Source organism: Tachyglossus aculeatus, chromosome 17, assembly GCF_015852505.1.
Source record: "Tachyglossus aculeatus isolate mTacAcu1 chromosome 17, mTacAcu1.pri, whole genome shotgun sequence".
Lineage (NCBI taxonomy): Eukaryota > Metazoa > Chordata > Mammalia > Monotremata > Tachyglossidae > Tachyglossus > Tachyglossus aculeatus.
This window is the reverse complement of record NC_052082.1, coordinates 51,385,190-51,410,942: the sequence shown is the minus strand read 5'-3', so window position 1 is coordinate 51,410,942 and position 25,753 is coordinate 51,385,190. Positions and strand designations below refer to the sequence as shown.

The window sequence follows — 25,753 nt, the reverse complement described above, 5'->3', positions numbered from 1 at the left end:
AAATGCCAATTATGATGATGATGATGAGGGAGGGTCGGCCCTGAGGGAACGCGTTGCACATAGTGAGCGCTTGACAGATGCCAATGATTATTCTGGTGAGGGAGGGTCGCCCCTGAGGGAACGTGTTGCATGTAGTAAGTGCTTAATAGATGCCAATGATTATTATGATGAGGGAGGGTTGCGTAGTAAGCGCTTAATAGATGCCAATGATTATTATGATGAGGGAGGGTCACCCCTGAGGGAACGCGTTGCACATATAGTAAGTGCTTAACAAATGCCAATTATTACTATGATGAGGGAGGGTCGCCCCTGAGGGAACGCGTTGCATATAGTAAGCGCTTAACAAATGCCAATTATTATTATTATTATGAGGGAGGGTCGCCCCTGAGGGAACGCGTTGCATACAGTAAGCGCTTAACAAATGCCAATTATTATTATTATTATGAGGGAGGGTCGTCCCTGAGGGAACGCGTTGCACATAATAAACGCCTATCAAATGCCAATTATTATCATTATTATGAGGGAGGGTCGCCCCTGAGGGAACGCGTTGCACATAGTGAGCGCTTGACAGATGCCAATGATTATTCTGGTGAGGGAGGGCCGCCCCTGAGGGACCGCGACGACGCGCCGAGCGACGGAGTGGCCGGAAAGGGGCGTCGGGGAGGCGCGCATGCGCTCCCGAGAAGGGGTAGGGCCCGCTGGGGGGCGGTAGTCTCGCCGCTCCAGTTCTCGCGGTGTTTGAGTTTGAAAAGAGGGCGGGCGGCGGAGCTATGGCGCTGCGCGGCCGGGAGCCGCTGTGCCTCACGCTCCGGACGTACGGGGGGCGGCGCGGCCATGGCGGCCTTGGCGGCCTGCGCCGGGTGCAGCTGACCAGCAACTGGTTCTCGCCTCAGGATCGGAAACGCTTCTTCAGCAGCAGCAGCAGCGGAGGCGGCGGCGGCCTCGAGGCCTCCGACTCGTCGGACGAGGACTTCCAGCCCAGCCGGCCGCGGAAGAAGCGCCCCCTCCCTCCGCGGGCGCGGAGGCGAAGGGGCAGGAGGGAGGAGGCGGAGAATGAGCCCCTCGGCTCGGCCGGGCGGGTGGTCCCCTCGCGGCCGCCGCCTGGTAACCGGGGGCTCCCGTTGCTAAGCAGCACCCCGAGCGTGGCGCCCCGCTCTCCATCCTCCCCCGCGGGCCCCGGCTCCCGTCGGGGAGGGGAGAGTGGGGCCTGCGGGGCCCCCCCAGCCCGCTGCCCCTCGGGGGTCCGGACCGTCCTGTGCGAGCTGAGCCCCGTGCCCCGTGGCGGCGGCGGCCCCCCCACTTTGGAGCTGGCCCCCGCCAAGGGGGGACCCCCCCGGAGGGCCACCCGCGGCCCCTTCCTCGCCCAGGCGGGCCACCGCACCTCACCCCGCGATGCCAGGCGAGCCAGCCCCTTGGCGGCCCCGAGGACCGCGGGGGATGCTCAGGGCGGGTCACATTCGAGGGACACCAACAACAGCCTGGGGAGACCACCCAGGAACAGGTGCTACAACCTCAGGACGAGCATGGAGCCCTTTCGCCCGTCCTTGTCCTTCCCCACGGCGGCCGACGCCTCCTCGCCAGAAGGAAGGGCCCCCAAGCCTTCGTCCTCTCCGGGAGCCGCGAAGAAGGACCGCTCCGGGGGCTTCCCAAAGGAGGAAGGAGGGGGCACCACCACCAGGAAAGCGTGCATCAGCGGAGTTAGTTCTACCCGCTGGCGAAAGGCAAGGCCCCGCAGAGCTGGGCCCAACAGAAAAGCGGAGCAGCGACGACCGCGGGCCCCGGAAGAGTCCTCCCTCCTCCACGATCACCTCTCGAGGAAGAAAAGACAGGCGTCGGTGCCGCCTCTTCCCTCCCAGGACAAGTCTTTCCTCAAGAATCCCCTGGGCTGGGCCAGAACCAAAGCCTCTCACTCGTTACATAAAAAGAAGAAAGTGACAGCCTCGGCGAACGGCGGCGGCGGCGGCGGCTCTCTAAGCGTTCCGGTTTGCGAGACGGACGTTTCGGGGTGTTCCAGAGTCAGCGGCTATTACTCCTTCTGGCAGGCCTCTTCCGTGACAATGTTGACTCCCGGGAGTTCCCTCGCCTTTGCGGAATTAATGCCGACCGACGCGGAGAAGGTGTACGGGGAGTGCCGGCAGGACGGCCCCATCTCCTTCGATCAGTGCATCCCCCCGGACAAAATGAAGAAGTGTGAGAAGATCGGGGAAGGGGTGTTTGGCGAAGTCTTTCGGACAGTGGGTGACAACAGGCCCGTTGCCTTAAAGATCATTCCTATTGAAGGCACGGAGAGGGTCAATGGAGAAGTTCAGAAGACGTTTGGCGAAGTCCTTCCGGAGATCATTATCTCGAAGGAGCTGAGTCTCTTGTCCCAGGGAGGAACAAACAGGACGGAGGGTTTCATTGGGTTGCATTCCGTACACTGTGTGAAAGGAGCCTACCCCAGGCACCTTCTCCGCGCCTGGGACCAATATGACAAAATCAAGGGGTCTGAGAACAACCGGCCTGACTTCTTCGGGGACCAGCAGCTCTTTGTGGTGCTGGAGTTCGAGTTTGGCGGCAGCGACCTGGAGAACATGAAGAAGGCGCTGAGCTCGGTGGCGACCGCCAAAAGCATCTTGCACCAGGTCACCGCCTCCCTGGCCGTGGCCGAGGCGGCCCTCGGGTTCGAGCACAGGGACTTGCACTGGGGCAACGTGCTGGTGAAGAGGACCAACCTGAAGAAGCTCCAGTACACGCTCGACGGGAAGACGTGCGCGATTGCCACCCACGGGGTCCACGCCAACATCATAGATTATACGCTGTCCCGCCTGGAGAAGGAGGGGTTAACCGTCTTCTGCGACATCTCCACGGATGAGGAGCTGTTCCAAGGCCAAGGGGACTTGCAGTTTGAGGTGTACAGGAAAATGAAGGAGGAGAACTCCAACAACTGGGCCCAATTCCACCCTTACAGCAACGTGCTGTGGCTGCATTACTTGGCGGACAAGTTTCTGACGGCAGTGTCCTACAAGACGAAGCCCTCCACCTCGGCCATGAAGGCAGTGCAACAACAACTCAAGCAATTCCTCAAGACAGTTCTGAACTTTAGCTCTGCCACCGAGGTGCTTCATGGGCACTGCCTGTTTCAGTAAGCGAACGGTACCTCATAGTGCGGGACTGAGGAAGAGTTGAGTTTTCCTGAGCTTTTCCTTCCATTCCAGGTGGAGCAGCTAACAACGGTGGTGCATTTAGTATTTTTGCCCCATCTGCTTCTGTTTAAATTAAATTTTCTATCTGCACTTGTTTACAAATCATTCATTTTTGTAATTCAGTACTGTCGGGCACTTGAAAATAAACTGGTATATAAGAAAAACAGTGGTCACACGTTATAAGTGCTCTTTAAAAAAACTCTTTTTTTTCTCATGAGCGTTTTGGTTTTATTGTGTCAATTGAACAGGCTCTGTTTTCAAAAAATGGCTCCTCTCCTTCCTCAACCAACTGTATGGCTGACGGGAGGTGTGGTAGGCTTGAATTCCACGTGAAAGAGAAATACCATTTTCTCTCGTGACAAAAAGCCACCCGCAAGTAGCATTGTTGTTCTGTATTGGGGCGAGGATAAGGAGATGAAGAACAGCGCACCACCCGCTGCTCCCATAAGGAAGTGATCGGGGTGGAAAAGTGGGAGGCAGAGCAAAAAGAGAGATGTCAAAGAGCGAAAAAACGGGCATACGACTGGCCCGACCCGATACCCGAAATTGGCAAATACCCTTTGCGATTTTAGTAAATGAACTCTTTACCCAAATAGAAAAGCAGAATTTACATTTCAAAAGGGAAACTCAGTAACTCCTGGGCAACTCGGTTTATCCTGGGACATTTGCTTACCACTCAGCAAAGGGCCAAAAAGAACGGGAATATTCCTGAATTTCTTATTTAGACCAAAGATTTTGTGATGCTCTCCATTTGTCCCTAATACATGTTCTGAAGACTCATGTGTATCAGGCCACGTAAGCCTGAATGGAAACACCATGCTGCAAGGAATGGTTTGTGTGGATGCACCAGGCATCAGAACGCCTGAACAGTACAGCACACGTTTTCTTTAATGCTGGGATTTGCAAGAAAACAACCTCGGCATTACGGGAGAACTAGGTGAATTCAATTTTTTCTTTTTTACTCCTTTTTGCTTCAGTTTAAAAACTACGTGAAAAGTTTTAAAAGTTTAACTAGTGGGACTAAAATTATATATTTAAACCACCTGCTCAGGCTTTTACCCAGTCCCTAATGTAAAGAGTAATTTTTAAAAAATTTCTGTTTTGTTTGGCTTCCCATTGAACTTCTTACTGATATCCAAATGCCTTTGATAACTTTCTCTTTGTAATTATGTGCACTCTGGCTTTTTTTTTCAATGCTTTCAGTACCTACTCAATGAGAAGCAGCATGGCCTAGTGGATAGAGCACGAGCCCGGGGGTCAGAAGGACCTGCCTTCTAATCCTGGCACCGCTAAGGCTTGACCTTAGGCAAGTCACCTCACTTCTCTGTGCTTCAGTTACCTCATCTGTAAAATGGGGACTAAGACTGTGAGCCCAATGCAGGACAGGGACTGTGTCCAACATGATAACTTTGTATTTACCCCAGTAAAGTACAATGCCTGGCACATAGTGCTGAACAAATACCATTTTTTAAAAAAATGCTTTTTTAGTGTCACCCCTTTCCTGCAGGTCAAGTTACAAAGAAAACCAATCGTGAGTAAAAAACAATGTAAAAATTACCTGTGTTGATGTGATGTTCTTCACATGTACTATTTCATGACCTTGTACTTTGACAGGCACACAGATCTGTAACTGAAATTCAACTTCAAAGTGGTTTTCCCCATGTATCTGAAAAAGAATCAGAAGGTGAAAACTCAGAGCTTTGTGTTTCTCAACTCAACTGATACATATTCAGTTCACTTATTCAATCGTATTTATTGAGTGCTTACTGTGTGCAGAGCACTGTGCAAAGCACTTGGGAAGTACAAGTCAGCAACATTTAGAGACGGTCCCTATCCAACAACGGGCTCACAGTCTAGAAGGGGAAGACAGGCAACAAAACAAAACATGTAGACAGGTGTCAAAACCGTCAGAATAAATAGAATATATGCACATCATTAACAAAATAGAGTAGTGAATATGTACAAGTAAAATAGAGTAATAAATCTGTACAAATATATACAAGTGCTAGGGGGAGAGGGGAGGGCAGAGGGGGTGGGATCATCATCATCATCATCAATCGTATTTATTGAACGCTTACTGTGTGCAGAGCACTGTACTAAGCGCTTGGGAAGTACAAGTTGGCAACATATAGAGACAGTCTATATGGGGATGGGGAGGAGGCGAGGAAATGCCCACCTTAAATTCAAATTTTTTGTGCTCTGAAAGTCCTTGGCTGATATTCATGTACAGAACTGGTTGCCTGCAGTGGAGAAGAGAGATCAGCTTAAATGATTGACTTAATTGATCGACTGAGAATTCCCTTGATCGACTCCCTTGCTGGAGTTAGTGCTAGGAAATAGACTAAATGCAATGCTCAGGGGTAATCCAAAATGTAATGTTGAAACATTACATTAGGGAAGCGGTGTGGCCTAGTGGTAGAGGACCTGGGTTCTAAGCCCAGCTCTACCACTTGGCCTGCTGTTTGACCTTGGGTGAGTCACTTCACTTCTCTGTGCCTCAACTGCAGTATGGGGATTCAATAGCTGGTCTCCCTTCCTACTTAGACTGTGAGCCCCATGTGGGCAAGGAATGTGCTTGACCCGATTGGCAGGAATGTAGTGGCTCATCTCCCGCCTCTTATCCCCAAAAGAGCCATCTCCTTTTAGTGGCCTTCTGAAAATCTCTCAACATTTTTCTCTCTCTTTAAGTGGGAGAGAAAAAAGCCCCCAGCAACCAAGGATGACACTTTCATTCAGGTTGCAATACACAGGTCCAATACTGGTAGGGAGAACTTGGATTCTGTACAGACAGGCAGTACACAATAGAGATGGGATGGCTTTGGGGAAAATGCGGGGTTCTAGTCCTGGTTCCATCACTTGCCTGCTGCGAGACCTTGAACAAGTCACTTAACCTCTCTGGGGTTCAGGTTCCTCAACTGTAAACTAGGGGTGACATGCTTATCTGTTCTCCTGCCCTCTTAGACTGTGAGCCCTGTGCGGGACTGAGATAATAATAATAATAATGATGGCATTTATTAGGCACTTACTATGTGCCAAGCACTGTTCTAAGCACTGGGGGGGATTCACGGTCATCAGGTTGTCCCACGTGGGGCTCACAGTCTTCATCCCCATTTTACAGATGAGGTCACCGAGGCTCAGAGAAGTGAAGTGACTTGCCCAAAGTCACACAGCTGACAAGTGGGATTTGAACCCATGACCTCTGACTCCAAAGCCCGGGCTCTTTCCACTGAGCCATGCTGCCCCTCCCACAAAATAATCAGCTCAGACACCACTTCAGCATTTGGCACATAGAAAGTCCATTAGAAATGCCATCCTTATTTTTTATTATTACACCCAATCACTGAAAAAATACCCACTGACTATCCAGGCAAGGGAGGGCTAGGTGACAATGAGCATTTTCAGGGGAACTGCTCAGTTTCCCTTTTAAGGGAAAATTGGATCATAGGCTCATTTAATAAAAATAATAAAAACTGCAGTATTTATTTAGCACTTACTATGTGCCAAACATTGGTACTAGGGTAGATTTTAAGCATACTTTTCTGAGTCTTGGGCAGTAACAAAGCATCCGGAAGCACTTACTTGATAAGAACTGCAATGAAGGCATGCTGGAATTGAAGGAGGTGGGAATTCTCCACGACTCTCCGATCTTCATTATTACTGAGGAACACAAGAGAGCCCGTGAACTAGGTTCCCAGTTTTCACTTTTCTCATTCATGTGCTAAAGGTAAATACCTATAAAGCAATTTTTTATATTCATCTCTGCCTCTGGGCAGACAACTGAACCATTGATTGAGCAAGGGCCAGAATGGCTATGATGGGGGAACGGTCTCTTGCCCGTGGAACTACTTGTTAATCAATCAGTGGTACCTACTGCACATAAACTGTGCGCAAAACACTGTATGAAGTGCTTGGGACCGAGTTGGTAGTCACGATACCAGCTCACAAGGAGCTTACATTCTAGACGGGAGGATAGACTTTAAAATAAATTCTCTCTCTAGAGCCAGGATTATGACTCCTCCCTCTGTCTTTCTCCCGGTACCCTGCAGAGTTTATGGGTACATGCGGGCCTAAGACAAACTATTTCCTAAAAAATAAAGGGGTCCTTGTCGGGGAAAATTGGAAGGGCTGATCCCAGGACGTTTCTAACACACCCAAATTAGAATCACCAATCAAGACTGCCCTCACCAGGGTATTCTAACCTAGCCCATCTACGGGTAAAGAATGGACCAGGGCATTTCTTTTTCCAAGGTCGCAGAGACTAATTCACTTATCAAAACTTTGGGCTTGGTGATCTAAACAGGTTGTGGTCATCTGTTAATATTAAGGGGGCCAGGGCTGGGGGGATGGTTGCAAATTATCCTCAAGGTAAACCGACTCCAAGCCTGTTATGGGCTGGGAATGTATTGGCTAATTCTTTTGTATCGTACTCTCCCAAGTGCTTAGTACAGTGCTCTGCACATAGCGCTCTATAGATAGCACTGATTGATTAACAAGAGAAGGAAAAGAACTGTACATCATGATACTGTTTGAGCCCCTTCAAGCTCACTGGTGTCCCAGCCCAATTTAAGGGAATGGCTTTAGATCCAAAGAACTGTACATCATGATACTGTTTGAGCCCCTTCAAGCTCACTGGTGTCCCAGCCCAATTTAAGGGAATGGCTTTAGATCCAAAGAACTGTACATCATGATACTGTTTGAGCCCCTTCAAGCTCACTGGTGTCCCAGCCCAATTTAAGGGAATGGCTTTAGATCCAAAGAACTGTACATCATGATACTGTTTGAGCCCCTTCAAGCTCACTGGTGTCCCAGCCCAATTTAAGGGAATGGCTTTAGATCCAAAGAACTGTACATCATGATACTGTTTGAGCCCCTTCAAGCTCACTGGTGTCCCAGCCCAATTTAAGGGAATGACTTTAGATCCAACAGAATCTAAATAAGTAAGGGCCCATTACAGCATCGATGGTGCAGGATCTCTACACTTATGATACTATAAAACAGAAAGGATGGCCAGCCCACATCATGCTCGGCAACTTACTTGACATTCACAGTAATTTCTGCCGTCCTGTTTGGAAACTTGCTTTTGTCAACCTGCCAGGTTACTAAAAACCTTTTCTATTCCGAAGGAGAGAATACAGTGTTAGTCTTTAAAGAAAAAAGCACGTGCGGTTTTGTTCCACGTTGAGTAGTTACGGGCAGCACCAAAATTAGAACCCAGGTCTCCCAATTCAAAGAGGAATGCTCTTTCCGCTAGACAAACGGCAGATATGCCACAGCAGTAAACTGGGAAGAAAGGCTTCATTACTGGTAAACTGGGAAGTGGCCGCTTGTATTTATTTCATGTCCTTCACTCCCCTATGTCAGTCATGCAGCCTAGGGACAGGGGTAGCACAGCATTCGGAGGTAGCCAGACCGTTCCCTCAGCCCCCGACAACACGGTGGTCCTGAAATATTGGCCGAGATATGGTTTGGGTAACAGAGGACCCGGATTGGGGCATCAAGATATACAAAGCAGAGACACCGAATCAAGCAACCAAACGCAAATGAAACAACAATAAAATGAACTTACTGATGAATTCCTGAATCTGGGATGACTGATCTTACAGGTAATGGCCAGGAGAGAAGTGACTTGTTTGGGATCACTACATTGGACGTTTTGAGTGGGAGAGCTAAGCTGCCAACACAGAAGAGACAATTTGGGGTTGCCGGATCAATCATCAACCATATTTAGTGAGTTCTTGGTGCAGAGCACCGTACCAAGCACTTGGGAGAGTACAATATAACAATATAACAGAGTTGGTAGACGCATTTCCTGCCCACAATGAGGTTACAGCCTAGAGGGGAAAGTACAGTTTGCTCATACCTAATTTCATTTTCCTGTGCAAAACAGGTTTACATCATCATCATCATCATCATCATCAATCGTATTTATTGAGCGCTTACGATGTGCAGAGCACTGTACTAAGTGCTTGGGAAGTACAAATTGGCAACATATAGAGACAGTCCCTACCCAACAGTGGGCTCACAGTCTAAAAGGGGAAGACAGAGAACAAAACCAAACATACTAACAAAATAAAATAAATAGAATAGATATGTACAAGTAAAATAAATAGAGTAATAAATATGTACAAACATATATACATATATACAGGTTTACATAGCCAAGAGAGCTCGCTATTCAGGCCTCCCTTCATTAATCTATCAAGGCATCCTGGGAAGGTTCTAATTGAAGCTTCTTCTGATATATTCAGCCTTACAATATTTAATATATCTCTAGGGATCAGAAATTTCACTTTAAACACAATACCTAAAGGACTCAAACGAGGCACTTTTGTTCATGCCCCCTGTCTAATATGATACATGCTCATTATTTGTGAGAAAACCTCAGATATTGCGTTACCTCTTGGATCTTTTTAATTAGTAGATTTCTGGGATAACTCAAAACAAAATTTGTCCTGAAAGAGTCTTCTCCTGAGTTGGTTAGATTGATAGTCATGTTCAAGTTTTCAGTGTGACCCACCACCAGGTTGTGCCTATATAGAATGAGGTATTTTAGAAGTTATTCCACGATTTTCCAGGTTTATTCTGAGAAAAGTCAAGGAGAAAAGGTGTTCATATGTTCCACTCGACAAGTTTTGTCTGAGGAATTTGGAGGCTTAACATTGAGAATACTTTGTAGAGACTTGATTCTGAGCAAAGTTAAGGAAGGAAGTATAACTATTTTGTTCCACTTTTACATTTTGTCCTAAGCGTTTGAAGGCTTCACACTGAGAATATTTTTTTTGGCGGAGATGGACACTTGGCAGTGTCAGGAACAAGAGGCTTCTAGGTGCTTACAGAAGTATGTTAAGCTGCTCAAACTTCAGAAGCAAGAACCTGAAGGGTCCAGTAATAATTATCGGCCTCTAGACATCCAAACAGTTCCCTTACAGAGGAGATTTTCAAGCTACTCACTGGGGCATCTACAAGATAAGATCAGACACCAACGCTACCCCAGAAGGCAAAAGCAGACTGTGGCGATGTCAGTATCTTTATCTTGAAATCAGTGTTTTAAATAAAAAGGACAATTTGAACCTAGGAGCTAAGTTTCAACCACTCTAGATGAAGAATAGGAGAGTTTTCGAGAGAAATACAGGTTACATGCATTTCAGTCAAGTAGGAAAAGCATAAGGAAAATTTGAAACTTACGTGGACAGATTTGTTGACAAACTTAATTCGGGAATACACTTGAGTTTGTCTTTACAGTCCTTTTCATATGGCAGCTGAAATTAGACAGAAAGGAATAGATTGTAATTTTCAAAGTGGAGAGGGTCTTTGTTTTCATTCATTCATTCATTCATTCAATTGTATTTATTGAGCACTTACTGTGTGCAGAGCACTGTACTAAGCGCTTGGGAAGTACAAGTTGGCAACATATAGAGACGGTCCCTACCCAACAGTGGTCTCACAGTCTAGAAGGGGGAGACAGACGACCAAACAAAACATATTAACAAAATAAAATAAATAGAATAGTAAATATGTACAAGTAATAAAATAAATGGAATAGTAAATACTGTCTAATGGATAGAGAGCGGACCCTGGAGTCAGAAGGCCCCAGGATCTAATCCCGGCTCCGACACTTGTCCGCTGGTTATTTTGGGGCAAGTCGCTTCTCTGGGTAGGGACCGTCTCTATACGTTGCCCACTTGTACTTCCCAAGCGCTTAGTACAGTGCTCTGCACACAGTAAGCGCTCAATAAATACGATTGATTGATATTATTCTAGACTGTGAGCCCACTGTTGGGAGTGAGCCCACTTTTGGGTAGGGACTGTCTCTATAGGTTGCCAACCTGTACTTCCTAAGCGCTTAGTACAGTGCTCTGCACACAGTAAGCGCTCAATAAATACGATTGATCAATTGACTGATATTATTCTAGACTGTGAGCCCACTGTTAGGAGTGAGCCCACTGTTGGGTAGGGACTGTCTCTATATGTTGCCCACTTGTACTTCCCAAGCGCTTAGTACAGTGCTCTGCCACACAGTAAGCGCTCAATAAATACGACTGGTTGATTGACTGATTTTAGCAGCACCGTATTTTCCATCGTGTTGTTCCTCACAGCGAGGAGACTGATCCTTTCTTCTTTTCCTTCTCCTTCTACTTGTTGATCGGTATACAGACTTGACGTGGGAGGAAGAAACCAGAAGAGAAAGAACCGACTTAGGCACATTTTTCTGGGCTAACTTTGGGCAGAAATAAAAACCTCGCCAACCTATGTTTTGGCACCCTGTGGTGGAAGTAGCGAGAACGAGCAGCATGTACTTGGGGTTCATCACAGCCTAGTGGATAGAACACGGGGCCCATGAGTCAATCAATTAATAATAATAATAATAATAATAATAATAATGGCATTTATTGAGCGCTTACTATGTGTAAAGCACTGTTCTAAGCGCTGGGGAGGTTATAGGGTGATCAGGTTGTCCCACAGGGGGCTCACAGTCTCAATCCTTATTTTAATATTGTATTATATTTATATTTATTTAAGGATAAATAATCCTTATTTTACAGATGCCCAGAGAAGTGAAGTGACTTGCCCAAAGTCACACAGCTGACAACTGGCGGAGCAGGGATTTGAACCCATGCCCTCTGACTCCGAAGTCCGGGCTCTTTCCACTGAGCCACGCTGCAATCAGTCAGTCGTATTTATTGAGCGCTTACTGTGTGCAGAGCACTGGACTAAGCGCTTGGGAAGTACAAGTTGGCAGCATATAGAGACAGGCATTCATTCATTCATTCAATCGTATTTATTGAGCGCTTACTGTGTGCAAAGCACTGTACTAAGCGCTTGGGAAGTACAAGTTGGCAACATACAGAGATGGTCCCTACCCAACAGTGGGCTCACAGTCTAGACGGGGGGGAGACAGACAACAAACAGAACATGGAGACAGGTGTCAAAACTGTCAGCACAAATAGAATTAAAGGTATATGCACATCATGATCAAAATAAGTAGAGTAGTAAATATGTACAAGTAAAATAGAGTCATAAATCTGTAGAAATATATATACAAGTGCTGTGGGGAGGGGAAGGAGGTAGGGTGGGGGAATGGGGAGGAAGAGAGGAAAAAGGGGGCTCAGTCTGGGAAGGCCTCCTGGAGGAGGTAAGCTCTCAGTGGGCTTTGAAGGGAGGAAGGGAGCGCTGGGGTGGTTACAAGGTGATCAGGTTGCCCCACATGGGGGGCTCACAGTCTTAATCCCCATTTTACAGATGAGGTAACTGAGGCACAGAGAAGTTAGGTGACTTGCCCAAAGTCACACAGCGGACAAGTGGCGGAGCCGGGATCAATCAATCAATCAATCAATCGTATTTATTGAGCGCTTACTGTGTGCAGAGCACTGTACTAAGAGCTTGGGAAGTACAAGTTGGCAGCATATACAGTCCCTACCCAACAGTGGGCTCACAGTCTAGAAAGACTTGGGTTCTAATTCCTCTCGGCTACTGCTGCTGTGTGACCTTAGGCAAGTCCCTTAACTCCTCTGTACTTCAGTTTCCTCAACTGTAAAATGTGGATTAAATATCCTGGTCTCCCTCCTACTAGAGAAGCAGCGTGGCTCAGTGGGAAAAGCATGGGCTTTGGAGTCAGAGGTCATGGGTTCAAATTTGAGCTCACTCTTCTAGACTGTGAGCCCACTGTTGGGTAGGGACTGTCTCTATATGTTGCCAACTTGTACTCCCCAAGCACTTAGTACAGTGCTCTGCACACAGTAAGCGCTCAATAAATAGGATTGATTGACTCCGGCTCCGCCACTTGTCAGCTGTGTGACTTTGGGCAAGTCACTTAACTTCTCTGTGCCTCAGTTACCTCATCTGTAAAATGGGGATTAAGATTTGCCACTTGTCTACTATGTGTCCTTGGGGAAGTCATTTAATCTTTCTGAGCTATTTCCTCATCTGTAAAATGGGGTTGAGGTAGATCGGTAGATCAGAGACAGAAACTCTGTTGGATCTTATCTCCAGCAGTTAGCACATTGGAAGAGTTTACAAAGTACTATAATTGAACTACTATAAGAGCCCTGACTTGCCTGATGGAATTAGAGAGTGCTTCCTGGAGGAGGTGGCTTTTTTAGAAAGGCTTTGAAGGTGAGGAAGGATGCGGCTTGGCCAAGCTGAAGGGGAAAAATCAGACATATCATCTATGTTTCAAGCTTTAAGGTCACAGTGTAAAGCAGACTAGTGTATTCTGTGAAGTGTAGCTTTAGCTTAAGCCACAATACCCCCAAACACTATTTCCTCTGACTGGCTTTGAATTTAAGTGCCAGAATACGGTACTTCTCCTTTTTTGGCAATAACAGCTTCATTTCTCAGACGTCAAAATGGAACTGGGGCCTTGAATATATTAGCCTGATATTATTTATTTATTTATTTATTTATTTTACTTGTACATTTCTATCCTATTTATTTTATTTTGTTGGTATGTTTGGTTCTGTTCTCTGTCTCCCCCTTTTAGACTGTGAGCCCACTGTTGGGTAGGGACTGTCTCTATGTGTTGCCAATTTGTACTTCCCAAGTGCTTAGTACAGTGCTCTGCACATAGTAAGCGCTCAATAAATGCGATTGATTGATTGATTGATTGACTGATTAGGCTGGTTCCAAACTCTAGCCTTTGACTAGGCCACATAATGAAACAAGCTTGAAAGACTTCACCACTCAGGGCAGCACCGGTGTCCCCAAAATTCCCTAGACCTAGATAGAGTCTCCTTTTAGATCCTGCATGCATTTTGAATGTGTATTTATGACGATACTTTGGTTTGTACTGGAGAGCATTAATGGGAAGTTGCTCAGAAGAGAATAGATAAGAAAGGCTCCCAACAGAGTCATGCAGGAGACTTTGAAAAGGGAAATTTGGCTCCAGGCAAACTACAACTTCCCCATGTTGTGGAAAGTCCTGAGAGGGCTTGGGGTTCAGGCAATCAAACAAGCAATCAATCAGTGATATGAATGAACACCTACTGAATGATAGGTACTGTACTAAATGCCTAGGAAGTTATAACAGAAGCAAGACACCCAATCACTGCCCTCAAGGGCCTTACCATCCAATTATTATAATGGTGTTTGTTAAACAGTTATTATGTCAAGCACTGTTCTAATGATGGGGAAGGTACAAGTGAATCAGGTTGGACAGAGTCCCCATCCCACATGGGGTTCAGCGTCTAAGTAGGAGGGAGAACAGGCACTGAATCCCCATTTTTCAGATGAGGGAACTGAGGCACAGAGAGGTGACTCACCCAAGGTCACAGGGCAGACAAGTGCTGGAGAGAGATTAGAACCCAGGTCCTCTAACTCCCAGTCTCGTGCTCTAGCCACTAGGCAATGCTGCTACAATGGGAGAGAGAGACAGACAAAAATTAATGACAAAGAGTGGGAGTAAGAATCACCTGGAAATATGCTGTAGGTTTGCGGTATCGATCGAGGATCGGGCCATAATCGGGCCTGCTGAATTGATAGCTGACATTGATACCAATATTGGAGAAACAGTGATAGTTGCAGGGCTGGAACAAAAATGGAAACCAGTGGTTACCGGTTGCATCAAGCTCAGGTTTACAGATGATTCTAAGCCAACCTCGAACCCAAAATCTTCCTCACCTACCAGCACAAACAGCTGCAAGTCCTCACACGCTGCTGTCTGTCCTTTCCATTCTCTCGTCAAATTCAACTTGGTATTCTTGTCCCCAAATTGAATTCTTTTCTCCTGCTTCTTCACATCCAGTTCAATCGTGATACTCAGATCATTCTCCAAATCTAGAAATACAGAGAAGAACGTCCCTTAGAGTCAGGAATAGTCCGAATGGAGCCCCTGAGTGTCAAATGGATTGAAATGGCTGAATTGAGACCCAGCTCTCTGAACTGAATGTGCTTTCTCGATCATCTTAAAGAGTCAGCGAGTCTCAGATTACTGTTGGGAGGTTCCAAATCTAACCATTTCATTAAGAGACTTTCTGTAGACTTCTTTCAAACCTTGGAGGTGATTTTCCTCCTTAAAAGACGTTCTGCCCCCACCCTGAAACCCAGGGCATGCACACTGCATGAATAAATAAGGCTAGTGGAAAAGGCATGGACTGGGGTGATAGGAAACCTGAGTTCTAATCCGGGCTTCACCACTTGTCTGCTTTGTGACCTTGGGCAAGTCACTTAACGTTTCTGTGCCTCTGCTTTCTCATCTGTAAAATGGGGATTAAATACCCGTTTTCCTTCCTCTTTGGACTGTAAGCCCCATGAGACTGTGTCTGACCTGATTACTTCATATCTACCACAGACACAGTCTCCTCCCCACCCTCATTCTGCTTCTCACTCTTTTCTCCCAATATACCAACCCCTAATGTCTGCTCAGGAATAGGCTACATCAATCAACAGTATTTATTGAGCAATTGCTACGTGCAGAGCCTATACTAAGCTTTTGGGAGAATGCAATACAACAGAATTAGCAGACACATTTCCCGTCCATAACAAGCTTACATCTCAATATACCCACCCCTGACGACTCTCCTTCATCCTTCTCAAACTTGAAGCCTGGACCCGAGCTCCAGTTCAGGGGGGAGAAACTTCTCTTGGTGATTCCCTACATGGCAGCCGAGAAGCTGTAGCAGATGAGGCCAATCCAGTAGTAGTGGTAATAGTAGGAGTAGTAGTCATCATTGTCCCTCTATACTGTAAGCTCACTGTGGACAGGGACTGTGTATGCCAACTCTGTTATTTTATACTCTCCCAAGCACTTAGTACAGTGGCCTGCACACAGAAGATGCTCAATAAATACTATTGATTGACTGATTGATAGTAGTAGTAGTTGTAGTTGAGTAGCAGCAGCAGCAGCAATGGGGCTGACTGAGCAACCACGGCAAGTAGTGCACTGTATTATGCCCTTTTACTCTCATATCATAATGCTCCTCTCCCTCCCAAAGGCAAATCAGTTCCAGTCGGAACCGGTGTTTGCCCAGTACCTACAGCCATTTCTTAGAGAAGGAATATGCAGTCCCAGAAATTATTGCTGATCAGAGCTAATCCATGGCAGCAGAACGGCAGGCTTCAGCTCCTCAAATGCAGTGCAGCTTTCTATAGACAGTATCCTCCATCCCCCTACGGTCAGGCTGTCACTTAGGAAACCAGCAGCCACAAAATCCTACGGTTGTTACCTCGCCAACTTGCTGGAAGAGCCGAGTTACTCTCAAAGCACAGAACTGCCTCTATGGTATTGTTGAAATCGATGGGTAATGCAGCCGGGGTAAAGGTCATGGAAACGTTCATGTGGACAACTGGTCTGGAGCTAGAGAGACAGTTAGTCACAGTTAACAGGGAACTGGAAATGACTGAAACAAGAACAGATGGGTTTTCAGGAGTTGGGTTTTACCAGTGAGACGGGGACCTTTGGGACATGTTAGAAGCCGGGAAGCCCCTGACTGCTCTCAGAGCATTTCTCAGTACCCCGGTGCCCAAAAATGTCTAGTTCCAGTAAGGGTCCATCGTTCCTCCTCACCCTCTGCCACCCTCCCCCAAAGCCATTGGCTTCAACACTTGCTGACCATCACTCAGGAACAGACATTCTGAAGTATTATTTAAATTCTGGATCTTAAGTGCCCCACATGGGACTGAGACTGTGTCGACTTGATTATTGAATAATGACCCCGGCGTTTAGTACAGTGCTTGGCACATAGTGAGCACTTAGCGAATACCGCTACTTATTAGTACCGCAGTTCTAAGTTTGCTTCTCAACATTTGCAGCTCTGAACCAACAGGGGCTTGGGGGCAAAGTAAATCTTTTCTGCCCGGTTCTATAATACTTCATCGTTTCCAAGGAATGATGAAACTCTCATAGGAGAAGCCATTCTGGATGCCCCAGGGAGCTCCAGGTTGGGGTTCCCCAACTCAGGGACCAAGGTCTGCACTACCCACTGCCCCCATTCCAGAGACTAAGCCTTTTCCAACCTACCGGAGCACAGTAGCGTTATTTAAAGACAGCACTGCGATATCCACCAGGCCATCCTCAGTGAGATCCAAACCCCCATCAATGGACATCCCAAAATATTGGAGGCCTGTAGAAATTTTATCTGCCTCGATCCGCTGGGAATAAAGAAATCAGCTTTATACCTTTGTCTCCCAAAAGGCAACCACACCACCTCCCCCAGGATGGGGTTTGATCATGCCACGGATAGGTCATCTGGGGCAGAGTACAGCTAAGGGTCTTTCCTCAGTCACCAAGCAGCACGGGAAGCAGCATGGTAGAGTGGATAGACCACAGGCCCGGCAGTCGGAAAGTCGTGGGTTCTCATCCTGGCTCTACCACTTGTCTGCTGTGTGACCTCGGGCAAGTCACTTCACTTCTCTGTGCCTCCGTTACCTCATCTGCAAAATGGGGATTGAGACTATAAGCCCCACATGGGACAGGGACTGTGTTCAACTCGATTTGCTTGTAACCACTCCAGTGCTTAGTACAGTGCCTGGAACACAGTAAGCACTTAAATACCAACAACAACCAAGCAAGACTGGAGTAGAACAAAAATGAGAATTTTGGAGTTCAAGACACACAAACGTGTAAACACACAGTCTTACACAAGGGAGAACTGGGCTTTGTGTGTGTGTGTATGTGTGTATCTCAGTGATCAACCTAGCAAGTCAGCCCCTGAATCCCACCCTCTTATGAGGGTTTCTCTGTAACACCACCCACCAGAGACCACCATACCTGAGAAGGGCTGTCCAAGATCCCACCCTCATATCCATTGTAAATGTAAACACTTCCAAAACTCATTTCTCCTCCCAAAAAGCCCTCAAGAGGAGCGCCAATTGCCACATCGCCGAATCCGTCTTGATTAACGTCTCCTATCCCAGCCACCGCAAATCCAAACCGGGCCAAAGGAAACTGTGGCTGCTTGTTTAAGGTTGCCGACAAGGTGAAGTTGTCCTCCTGAAAAGCAGTTGAGGGTCAGATTTACACCCAAATACTTTTCATTTAAGAAGGCAGAGGAACAGGGAAGTAGTGTGGCCTCATGGATAGAGCACACAAGCCTGGGAGTCAGAGGACTTGGGTTCTAACCTCAACTGTTGCGTGATCTTGGGCAAATCATTTAACTTCTCTGTGCCTCAGTTACCTCATCTGTAAAATGAGGATTAAAACCGTGAGCCTCACACAGGACATGGACTGTGTGCAACCAGGTAATCTTGTATCTACCTCAGTGCTTAGTACCGAGCCTGACACATATTATTAAATATCATTAAAAACAAACAAACAAAAAAAGGCACGGTTTCATCATTGTTTACCTCCAAACACAGGGCTATTGGAGAGACATAATGATTAATTACTAAATAGTCAAGCACCAGTTATTTTTTCACTCGTTTGCCAAGAAAAAGTGGTTATTTGGTTTTATACTGGTCTGTCTCCTGTCCAATGCAGGTCCAATCATTTCATTTTAATCACCCATTCTCATTTTGTCTCTGCTCCTGCAGCTGAGTTTTGCAGCTCAGATTTGGTTGACTGACTCAGAGGGGTTGCTCCTGATCACAAGAGCCTGAGAGGGGAACACAAGGGCTCTGCAATAATGTCGAGGATCGGGTACCCTGGAAAAATGCTCTAAGGTTCGGACAACCTCAGAAGGACTTCCACAAAATGGTGCCTATGATGACATTCTGTTATGGTGTGTGACTCTGCCAACTGGAAATTACATCTCCCACCATTGCCATCCAGCTCCTAGCATTCAATTCATCCTTCCAGCCTCTCTGCCCAGCCCTTTGGTGGGGGGAGGCCAAAGAGAAAGCACAGGGCACTAAGGTCGCTGGGAAATGAAATTTTCTGCTGGGTCCTGGGTAATAATGAAAGTCAGCCAAACAGTTAAATATATCAGGATATGAAGGACGTGTACACATGTCTGTTTCCCCCTCTAGACTGCCCTTAGATTCCCCCCTGCTCAATGTGGGCAGGAAATGTATCTGCTTATTGTTATATTATACTCTCCCAAGAAGTTAGTATAGTGCTCTGCCCAAGGTAAGTGCTCAATAAATTCAATTGAATGAATGAATGAATGAATGACCTGACATTATTATGCCTCGGCACTGTGCGGCCTCTGCAGATGTTCCGAAAGCTTCCAGAAAGACCCCATGTCTGATTTAGCAATATTTGAGCAGAGTGGAAGCTCCTTGTATGCCACGTCTTCTACCTCTATTATTCTCTTCCAAACACTTACTATAGGGTTCTGCTCACGGTAGGTGCTCAATTGATGTAATAATTTGTCTGCCACTTGTCTGCTATATGATCTTGGGCAAGTCACTTCACTTCAGGACTGAAACCCTGGCCTTCTGACTCTTGGGCCCATGCTCTTTCCACTAGGCCATGCTGCCTTCCTATTGATTGATTGATTGATTTCCAGTTGAACTTCCTGGGAAGTTCACGGCAGTCCTGCTTAGAGGCTGGGGAATTGACCCATTCACCTCACTAAGTCCCTCCATAGCCTTAGGATCCTAAGATTCCCTCTAGACTGTAAGCTCACTGTGGATTGGGAACGTATCTACCAACGCTGTTATATTGTACTCTCCTAAATGCTTAGTACAGTGGTCTGCACACAGTAAGCACTCAATAAATACCATTGATGATGGTGATGATGGTTCCGTGACTTCTCCTTACCTTTTCGTTAAAGCGATACACGTAAACTCTTCCTTCTTCCCCTTGAATGTGATAAAATGGAGCTCCTACAAGCAGATAGTCAGTCTTTCCATCCTGTTGTAGGTCCAGGGGACAAAGTGTAGAGCCGAAATAGGATCCCATCTATGACACAGAAAGAAGCATGCGGCTTTGGCACACATGACCTTGAAAATGGAGTTGTCCTTTGCACCGGCTCTTCAGGAACTTTCCAGAATTGCAAACTATTCATATGGAAGGGATCCCACCCCTTTAGAGCCAACTATCCTGCTGGGGTGGGGGGGAGAGTCCAATGGCAGTCATTCTAACAAAATCAGCAATTCCCACCAGTTCAGGATACCTGTTGAAGGAGGAAGCCCCTCTCCCTGCCACCAAGAATGTAATTAAGGCAGGAAATAAGCAGTCTTTAAACTGACTTTTGTCTGGAGTCCTTTGCTACTTATGCTACCAATGATTGTCAGCGGGTCATATCTGAGAGATCGCATTTTCAGCCGGACATCTGTAAGCCAGCAAAGGAAATAATGAGACAGAAGATTGGAGAGGCTCAGGGAAAACCAGAATCACAGCAAGGGTGTGAAGCAGCATGAAGCTGAGCGGTAGTGTGGCCTAGTGGATGGAGTATGGGCCCAGGAGTCAGATGGATGTGGGTTCTAATCCCAGCTCTGCCACTTGTCTGCTGTGTGTCCTTGGTCAAGTCACTTCACTTCTCTGTGCCTCCATTACCTCATCTGTAAAATGGGGATTATTATTATTATAGTATATTAATTGATTAATATAATTAATTAATAATATAATATAATTAATTACTATATTATATATTATTATATTAATAATAATAATAATAATGGTATTTGTTAAGTGCTTACTATGTGCCAAGCACTGTTCAAAGCACTGGTGGGATACAAGGTAATCAGGTTGTCCCACGTGGAGCTCACAGTCTCAATTCCCATTTTACAGATGAGGTAACTGAGGCACAAAGAAGTTAAGTGATGTGCCCAACGTCACACAGCTGACAAGTGGTGGACCTGGGATCAGAACTCATTACCTCTGACGCCCAGGCCCGGGCTCTTTCCAGTTAGCCGTGCTGCTTTTCATTCTGATTAAGACTGTGAGCCCCATGTGGGACAGGGACTGTGTCCAACCTGATTAGCTTGTATCTACCCCAGCACTTAGAACAGTGTTTGACACATAGTAAGCACTTAACAAATGCCATTATTATTATTACAGGGAAAGGAAAACACAGGGTAGGAGTTAAAAGGATGGCTATAATTAACACCCAGCCTCCCTTCACCTCGGCTTCTGCCGCCGGGTTCCGCAGCCTGAAAACGGGGTCTTTTGTTTGCCACTAAGTCCGAAACAGGTACGTACCTGTTCTCCTTTCAGAACTGGCCATAAACTTGTTGAACTTCCACTTCTGAGGGCTAGAACTTTCCCCGTGTGGCTGTGCCTGGGAGCTCCAACAATAAATAAACTTCCGAAACTCTTCTGCATCACCGCCACTGAGTACCCTGCGGGGGAATGCAGACAGAAAGCAAAGATACATTCAGGTTGCATCCTCCCATCTATAGGCATTGTGCTACTATGGATTTACCCTCCGCTCGGGTGAACATTTTCAAAAGCACCTCGCTTATCTCAAAGGAATGAGTCATTTTACGCACCTTCAAGGGAGAAAGCGAGGCTTAGTGGAAAGAGTATGAGGCTGAGAGTCAGGAGGCCTGGGCTCTATCCCTTAGCTTGGTCATTGCCTGTTTTGACACTGTGGGCAGGCCACTTAATTTCACTTTGCTTGTCATCTCATCTGCGAAGTGGGCATAGCATTTGAGGAAAGCAATGCCTCTCTCTCCCTCCCTCAAGGTGATGTTGTGAGCATAAAATGAGATAATTAATGGGAGAGTGGCTTGGAAAAGTGCTTTAGAAAAATGCCTTGTAAGTACGGGATCAGGTTATATTAACCCTACTTGTGCTGGAGAAAGTCACCACCAACGGCATAAGGTAAGATCATCATCATCATCATCAATTGTATTTATTGAGCGCTTATTGTGAGCAGAGCACTGTACTAAGCGCTTGGGAAGTACAAGTTGGCAACATACAGAGACAGTCCCTACCCAACAGTGGGCTCACAGTCTAAAAGGGGGAGACAGAGAACAAAACCAAACATACTAACAAAATGAAATAGATTAGATATGTACAAGTAAAATAAATAAATAAATAAATAGAGTAATAAATATGTACAAACATATATACAGATGGTTCTTGAATCCAGAAGGTATCCCTTCCAGACTGGCTAGCTCAGTTGTTCCCGTGTTTTGCCAGCCTGTGCCCTCCTAGATCCCCTTCTCATCTCCTTCCCCCTTGGCCCACCTCAAAAAAAGGCCCTAGCTCAGCTTGAAGGCTGAGACAGTCTCTGTACTGGAGGGAAGGGGAGGGGGAGAAACAGGGGGGCCAGGCCAAACCCACCCAAGGCACCTTGGAAGAACTGTGCAGAGAGAGTTCTCAAGACACAAGCAAACCAGAGCTCTGCAAACCCCCAGGGTTACTCCCATCAATCACCTGGGGTCAGGTTTCCCTAGTCTGAGGCACACTGAGCTAGAATAGAGAGTGGCATAGCTGATTATTCCTCAAAAATCTCCAGTGGCTACCAATCAATCTGCGCATCAGGCAGAAACTCCTCACCCTGGGCTTCAAGGCTGTCCATCCCCTGGCCCCCTCCTACCTCACCTCCCTTGTCTCCTTCTCCAGCCCAGCCCGCACCCTCCGCTCCTCTGCCACCGCTAATCTCCTCACCGTACCTCGTTCTCGCCTGTCCCGCCATCGACCCCCGGCCCACGTCATCCCCGGGGCCTGGAATGCCCTCCTCCCTCTGCCCATCCGCCAAGCTCGCTCTCTTCCTCCCTTCAAGGCCCTACTGAGAGCTCACCTCCTCCAGGAGGCCTTCCCAGACTGAGCCCCTTCCTTCCTCTCCCCCTCGTCCCCCTCTCCATCCCCCCCATCTTACCTCCTTCCCTTCCCCACAGCACCTGTATATATGTATATATGTTTGTACATATTTATCACTCTACTTATTTATTTATTTATTGTACTTGTACATATCTATTCTATTTATTTTATTTTGTCAGTATGTTTGGTTTTGTTCTCTGTCTCCCCCTTTTAGACTGTGAGCCCACTGTTGGGTAGGGACTGTCTCTATATGTTGCCAACCTGGACTTCCCAAGCTCTTAGTACAGTGCTCTGCACACAGTAAGCGCTCAATAAATACGATTGATGATGATGATGATGATGATTCTCCAATGAGTCTTGCTGAGGCGAAGAAAATTTAAGGGGAATTTGCAGGCACCCACACAAGTGTGACTTAGTGGAAAGATCACGGGCCTGAGCGTCAGAGGACCAGGGTTCTAATCCCAGGCCCACCACTTGCCTGCTATGTGACCTTGGGCAAGTCATTTCAATTCTCTGTGCCTCAGTTTCTTCATCTGTAAAATAGGAATTGAATACCTCTAATCCCTTCATTTAGCCTGTGTCCCATGTGGGACAGGACCTGTGTTTGACCTGCTTACATTGAATCTACCACAGAATTTAATAATAATAATAATTATAGTACTTGTTAAGCATTTACTACGTGCCAAGCACTGTTCTAAGCACTGGGCTAGATACAAGTTAGGTTGGACACAGTCTCTGTCCCACATAGGGCTCACAAACTTAATCCCCATTTTACAGATGAGGTAACTGAGGCCCAGAGAAGTGAAGTGACTCACCCAAGGTCACATAGCAGACATTTGGTGAAGCTGGGATTAAAAATAATAATAATAATAATAATCGTGGTATTTGTTAAGTGCTTACCACGTGTCAGGTGCTGTACTAAGCACTGGGGTGGATACAAGTAAATCGGATTGGACATAGTTCATGTCCCACATTGGGCTCACAATCTCAATCCTCGTTCTACAGATGAGGTTACTGAGGCACAGAGAAGTTAAGTGACATGCCCAAGGTCACACAGCAGGCAAGTGGCAGAGCCGGGATTAGAACTCACGACCTTCTGGCTTCCAGGCCCTTGCTTTATCTACTACGCCATGCTGCTTCTCCACTAAGCCACACTAAGTGCTTAACTAATACCACAGTTACTATTACTTTTTAGCAGGGATTGTGTGATGGGGATGGCATAATGGACAAGGACCTGATCTTTCAAAATAGTAAAATAACCAGGTTAGATTGGCTATGCGCAAAGTAAAAACAAAGGGATGAAACTGAATTCCTCGTGGACAGGGATCAGGTGCATTAACTCTACTATATTATACTTTCCCAAGCACTTTGTACAGTGCTGTGCGCACAATAAGTGCTCAATAAATGGCACCTATTGATTGACTGAGAATGAGGAATCCTGGAAAGACAAACTGCCTGAGAGAAAAAGCAAGGAGATCATCATCATCAATCGTATTTATTGAGCGCTTACTATGTGCAGAGCACTGTACTAAGCGCTTGGGAAGTACAAATTGGCAACATATAGAGACAGTCCCTACCCAACATTGGGCTCACAGTCTAAAAGGGGGAGACAGAGAACAAAACCAGTGCTGAATTGAGTGCTTTGGAAAGTACAACAAAGTTGGTAGGCATAATCGCTGCTGACAAAGAAGTTACAGTCTACATCAGAGAAGAGATGTTTGTCTTGTGGGTCTAAAAGACTCTTGCTACAGCTGCTGCAATCAATGTATGAGAAAGGGGTGGTATTGATCACATGTTCCAGAGATTTCTCCTTGGGGTAGACCCCATGGATCCTTCCTTTTAGATGTAACAGTGGCAGTAGTAAGATGGCAGGTTTCCCTAACCCAGGAGATTGGGGTTACCTCCTTACCCAGGTAGCTGTATTGCGCAGTCTTTGCCTCTTTTTTAGATTCATTCATGAAATTCCACTTCTTGCTTTCCACGTTGTACAGCAGGACCCCGCCCGACCAATCAAAGGCACCAACGGCCCCAAGCAGGATGAGTTTCTGTGGTGTCACAGAAGGTTATGGTAAAGGACAGGATTCAAGTGCCCTTAGAGAAAGTCATATTGGAGAAGAAAGAGCGAAATGCGTAACATTTGGGGACAGCAGGAGGTCACTCCTAGCCCCACTCAGGAGGAACCTGCAGCCCTGATGCCAGGAGGAAAAGAAACATCTAAGGCTTCGGAGTCCTGATGCGGTGGAGTCTAAAACCAGAGCCAGTCGCAACCAACTCACAGCCCCAACGACAGCAAGACAGTAGGCCGAGACCGTGGGAAGGAAATGTCTTGTTCTCTCCCCCGCTGCGAGCTCTGCACAAAGAAGCTTCCATTTCCTCCAGAAGGAGGGAGCCAGAATTAGGCAGGATTCCTACAGGCAGGTCATGGTGACCATGAATGACTATGTTGCAGGGCCCAATTAAGGCTTGACTGGGCTCTTGGACGGGGGACTGAAGAGTCCTCTCTTCCTCCTTCCCTCTCTAGAACCTATGCACCTCTAGCTCCATGGGCACACTCCCTTTTTCGTCTCCCCTCCTCTCCCACTCCCAGAGCCATTTTAAGTGGGGCAAGTGGCACGGGGGGGTGGGGGGGTGAGCTCATGGGGAACAGGAAGATGCAGTGAGTCTACCCCCATGGGTCTTTGGACTGCCTTGGGGGCCCCTACTGCCAGTGGGGGCCCTGAAAAAGGGCTGTTTTGATCATTTGATATAGCAGTCCTCAGTCCTATTTACTTCCCGACTCAGGGCCAATGGAGTGGTTGATCAATACAGAGATTTATGGGGGGCACAGCTTCTGAGTGGGCTGCAGAGCTTAATTGGAAGAACCCGATTTAGAAAAGGGGAGAACGTGAAGGGTGCCCGGGTTCGAGAGAAGACATTGGGATTCTGACTCTTCTGGGAAAATGAACCAAGGATTCTAAAAGCGAAACAGTTCTAATAAAGG

The 25,753-nt window shown here is 46.7% G+C and overlaps 2 protein-coding genes across 2 annotated transcripts in view; one reads left to right on the top strand and one right to left on the bottom strand.

Moving 5' to 3' along the window:
* The window catches only part of ITGAE (integrin subunit alpha E), a 64,526-nt gene that overhangs the window by 11,557 nt on the left and 27,216 nt on the right, over positions 1 to 25,753 (bottom strand). Inside the window, exons 12-26 of the mRNA XM_038759019.1 lie at positions 24,683 to 24,818; positions 21,205 to 21,344; positions 19,822 to 19,962; positions 17,890 to 18,111; positions 17,140 to 17,270; positions 16,346 to 16,476; positions 14,806 to 14,957; positions 14,594 to 14,707; positions 10,371 to 10,444; positions 9,583 to 9,715; positions 8,752 to 8,856; positions 8,221 to 8,297; positions 6,765 to 6,842; positions 5,362 to 5,425; positions 4,744 to 4,851 (exon numbers count right to left, since the gene is read on the bottom strand). Coding sequence (XP_038614947.1) covers positions 4,744 to 4,851; positions 5,362 to 5,425; positions 6,765 to 6,842; positions 8,221 to 8,297; positions 8,752 to 8,856; positions 9,583 to 9,715; positions 10,371 to 10,444; positions 14,594 to 14,707; positions 14,806 to 14,957; positions 16,346 to 16,476; positions 17,140 to 17,270; positions 17,890 to 18,111; positions 19,822 to 19,962; positions 21,205 to 21,344; positions 24,683 to 24,818 — 1,806 coding nt within the window. The remainder of the gene's footprint in view (positions 1 to 4,743; positions 4,852 to 5,361; positions 5,426 to 6,764; positions 6,843 to 8,220; positions 8,298 to 8,751; positions 8,857 to 9,582; positions 9,716 to 10,370; positions 10,445 to 14,593; positions 14,708 to 14,805; positions 14,958 to 16,345; positions 16,477 to 17,139; positions 17,271 to 17,889; positions 18,112 to 19,821; positions 19,963 to 21,204; positions 21,345 to 24,682; positions 24,819 to 25,753) is intronic.
* On the top strand, positions 771 to 3,353 carry HASPIN (histone H3 associated protein kinase). Its single transcript, XM_038758942.1, has one exon. It carries the CDS (start codon positions 771 to 773, stop codon positions 3,126 to 3,128), a length of 2,358 nt encoding a protein of 785 aa, XP_038614870.1. The 3' UTR covers positions 3,129 to 3,353.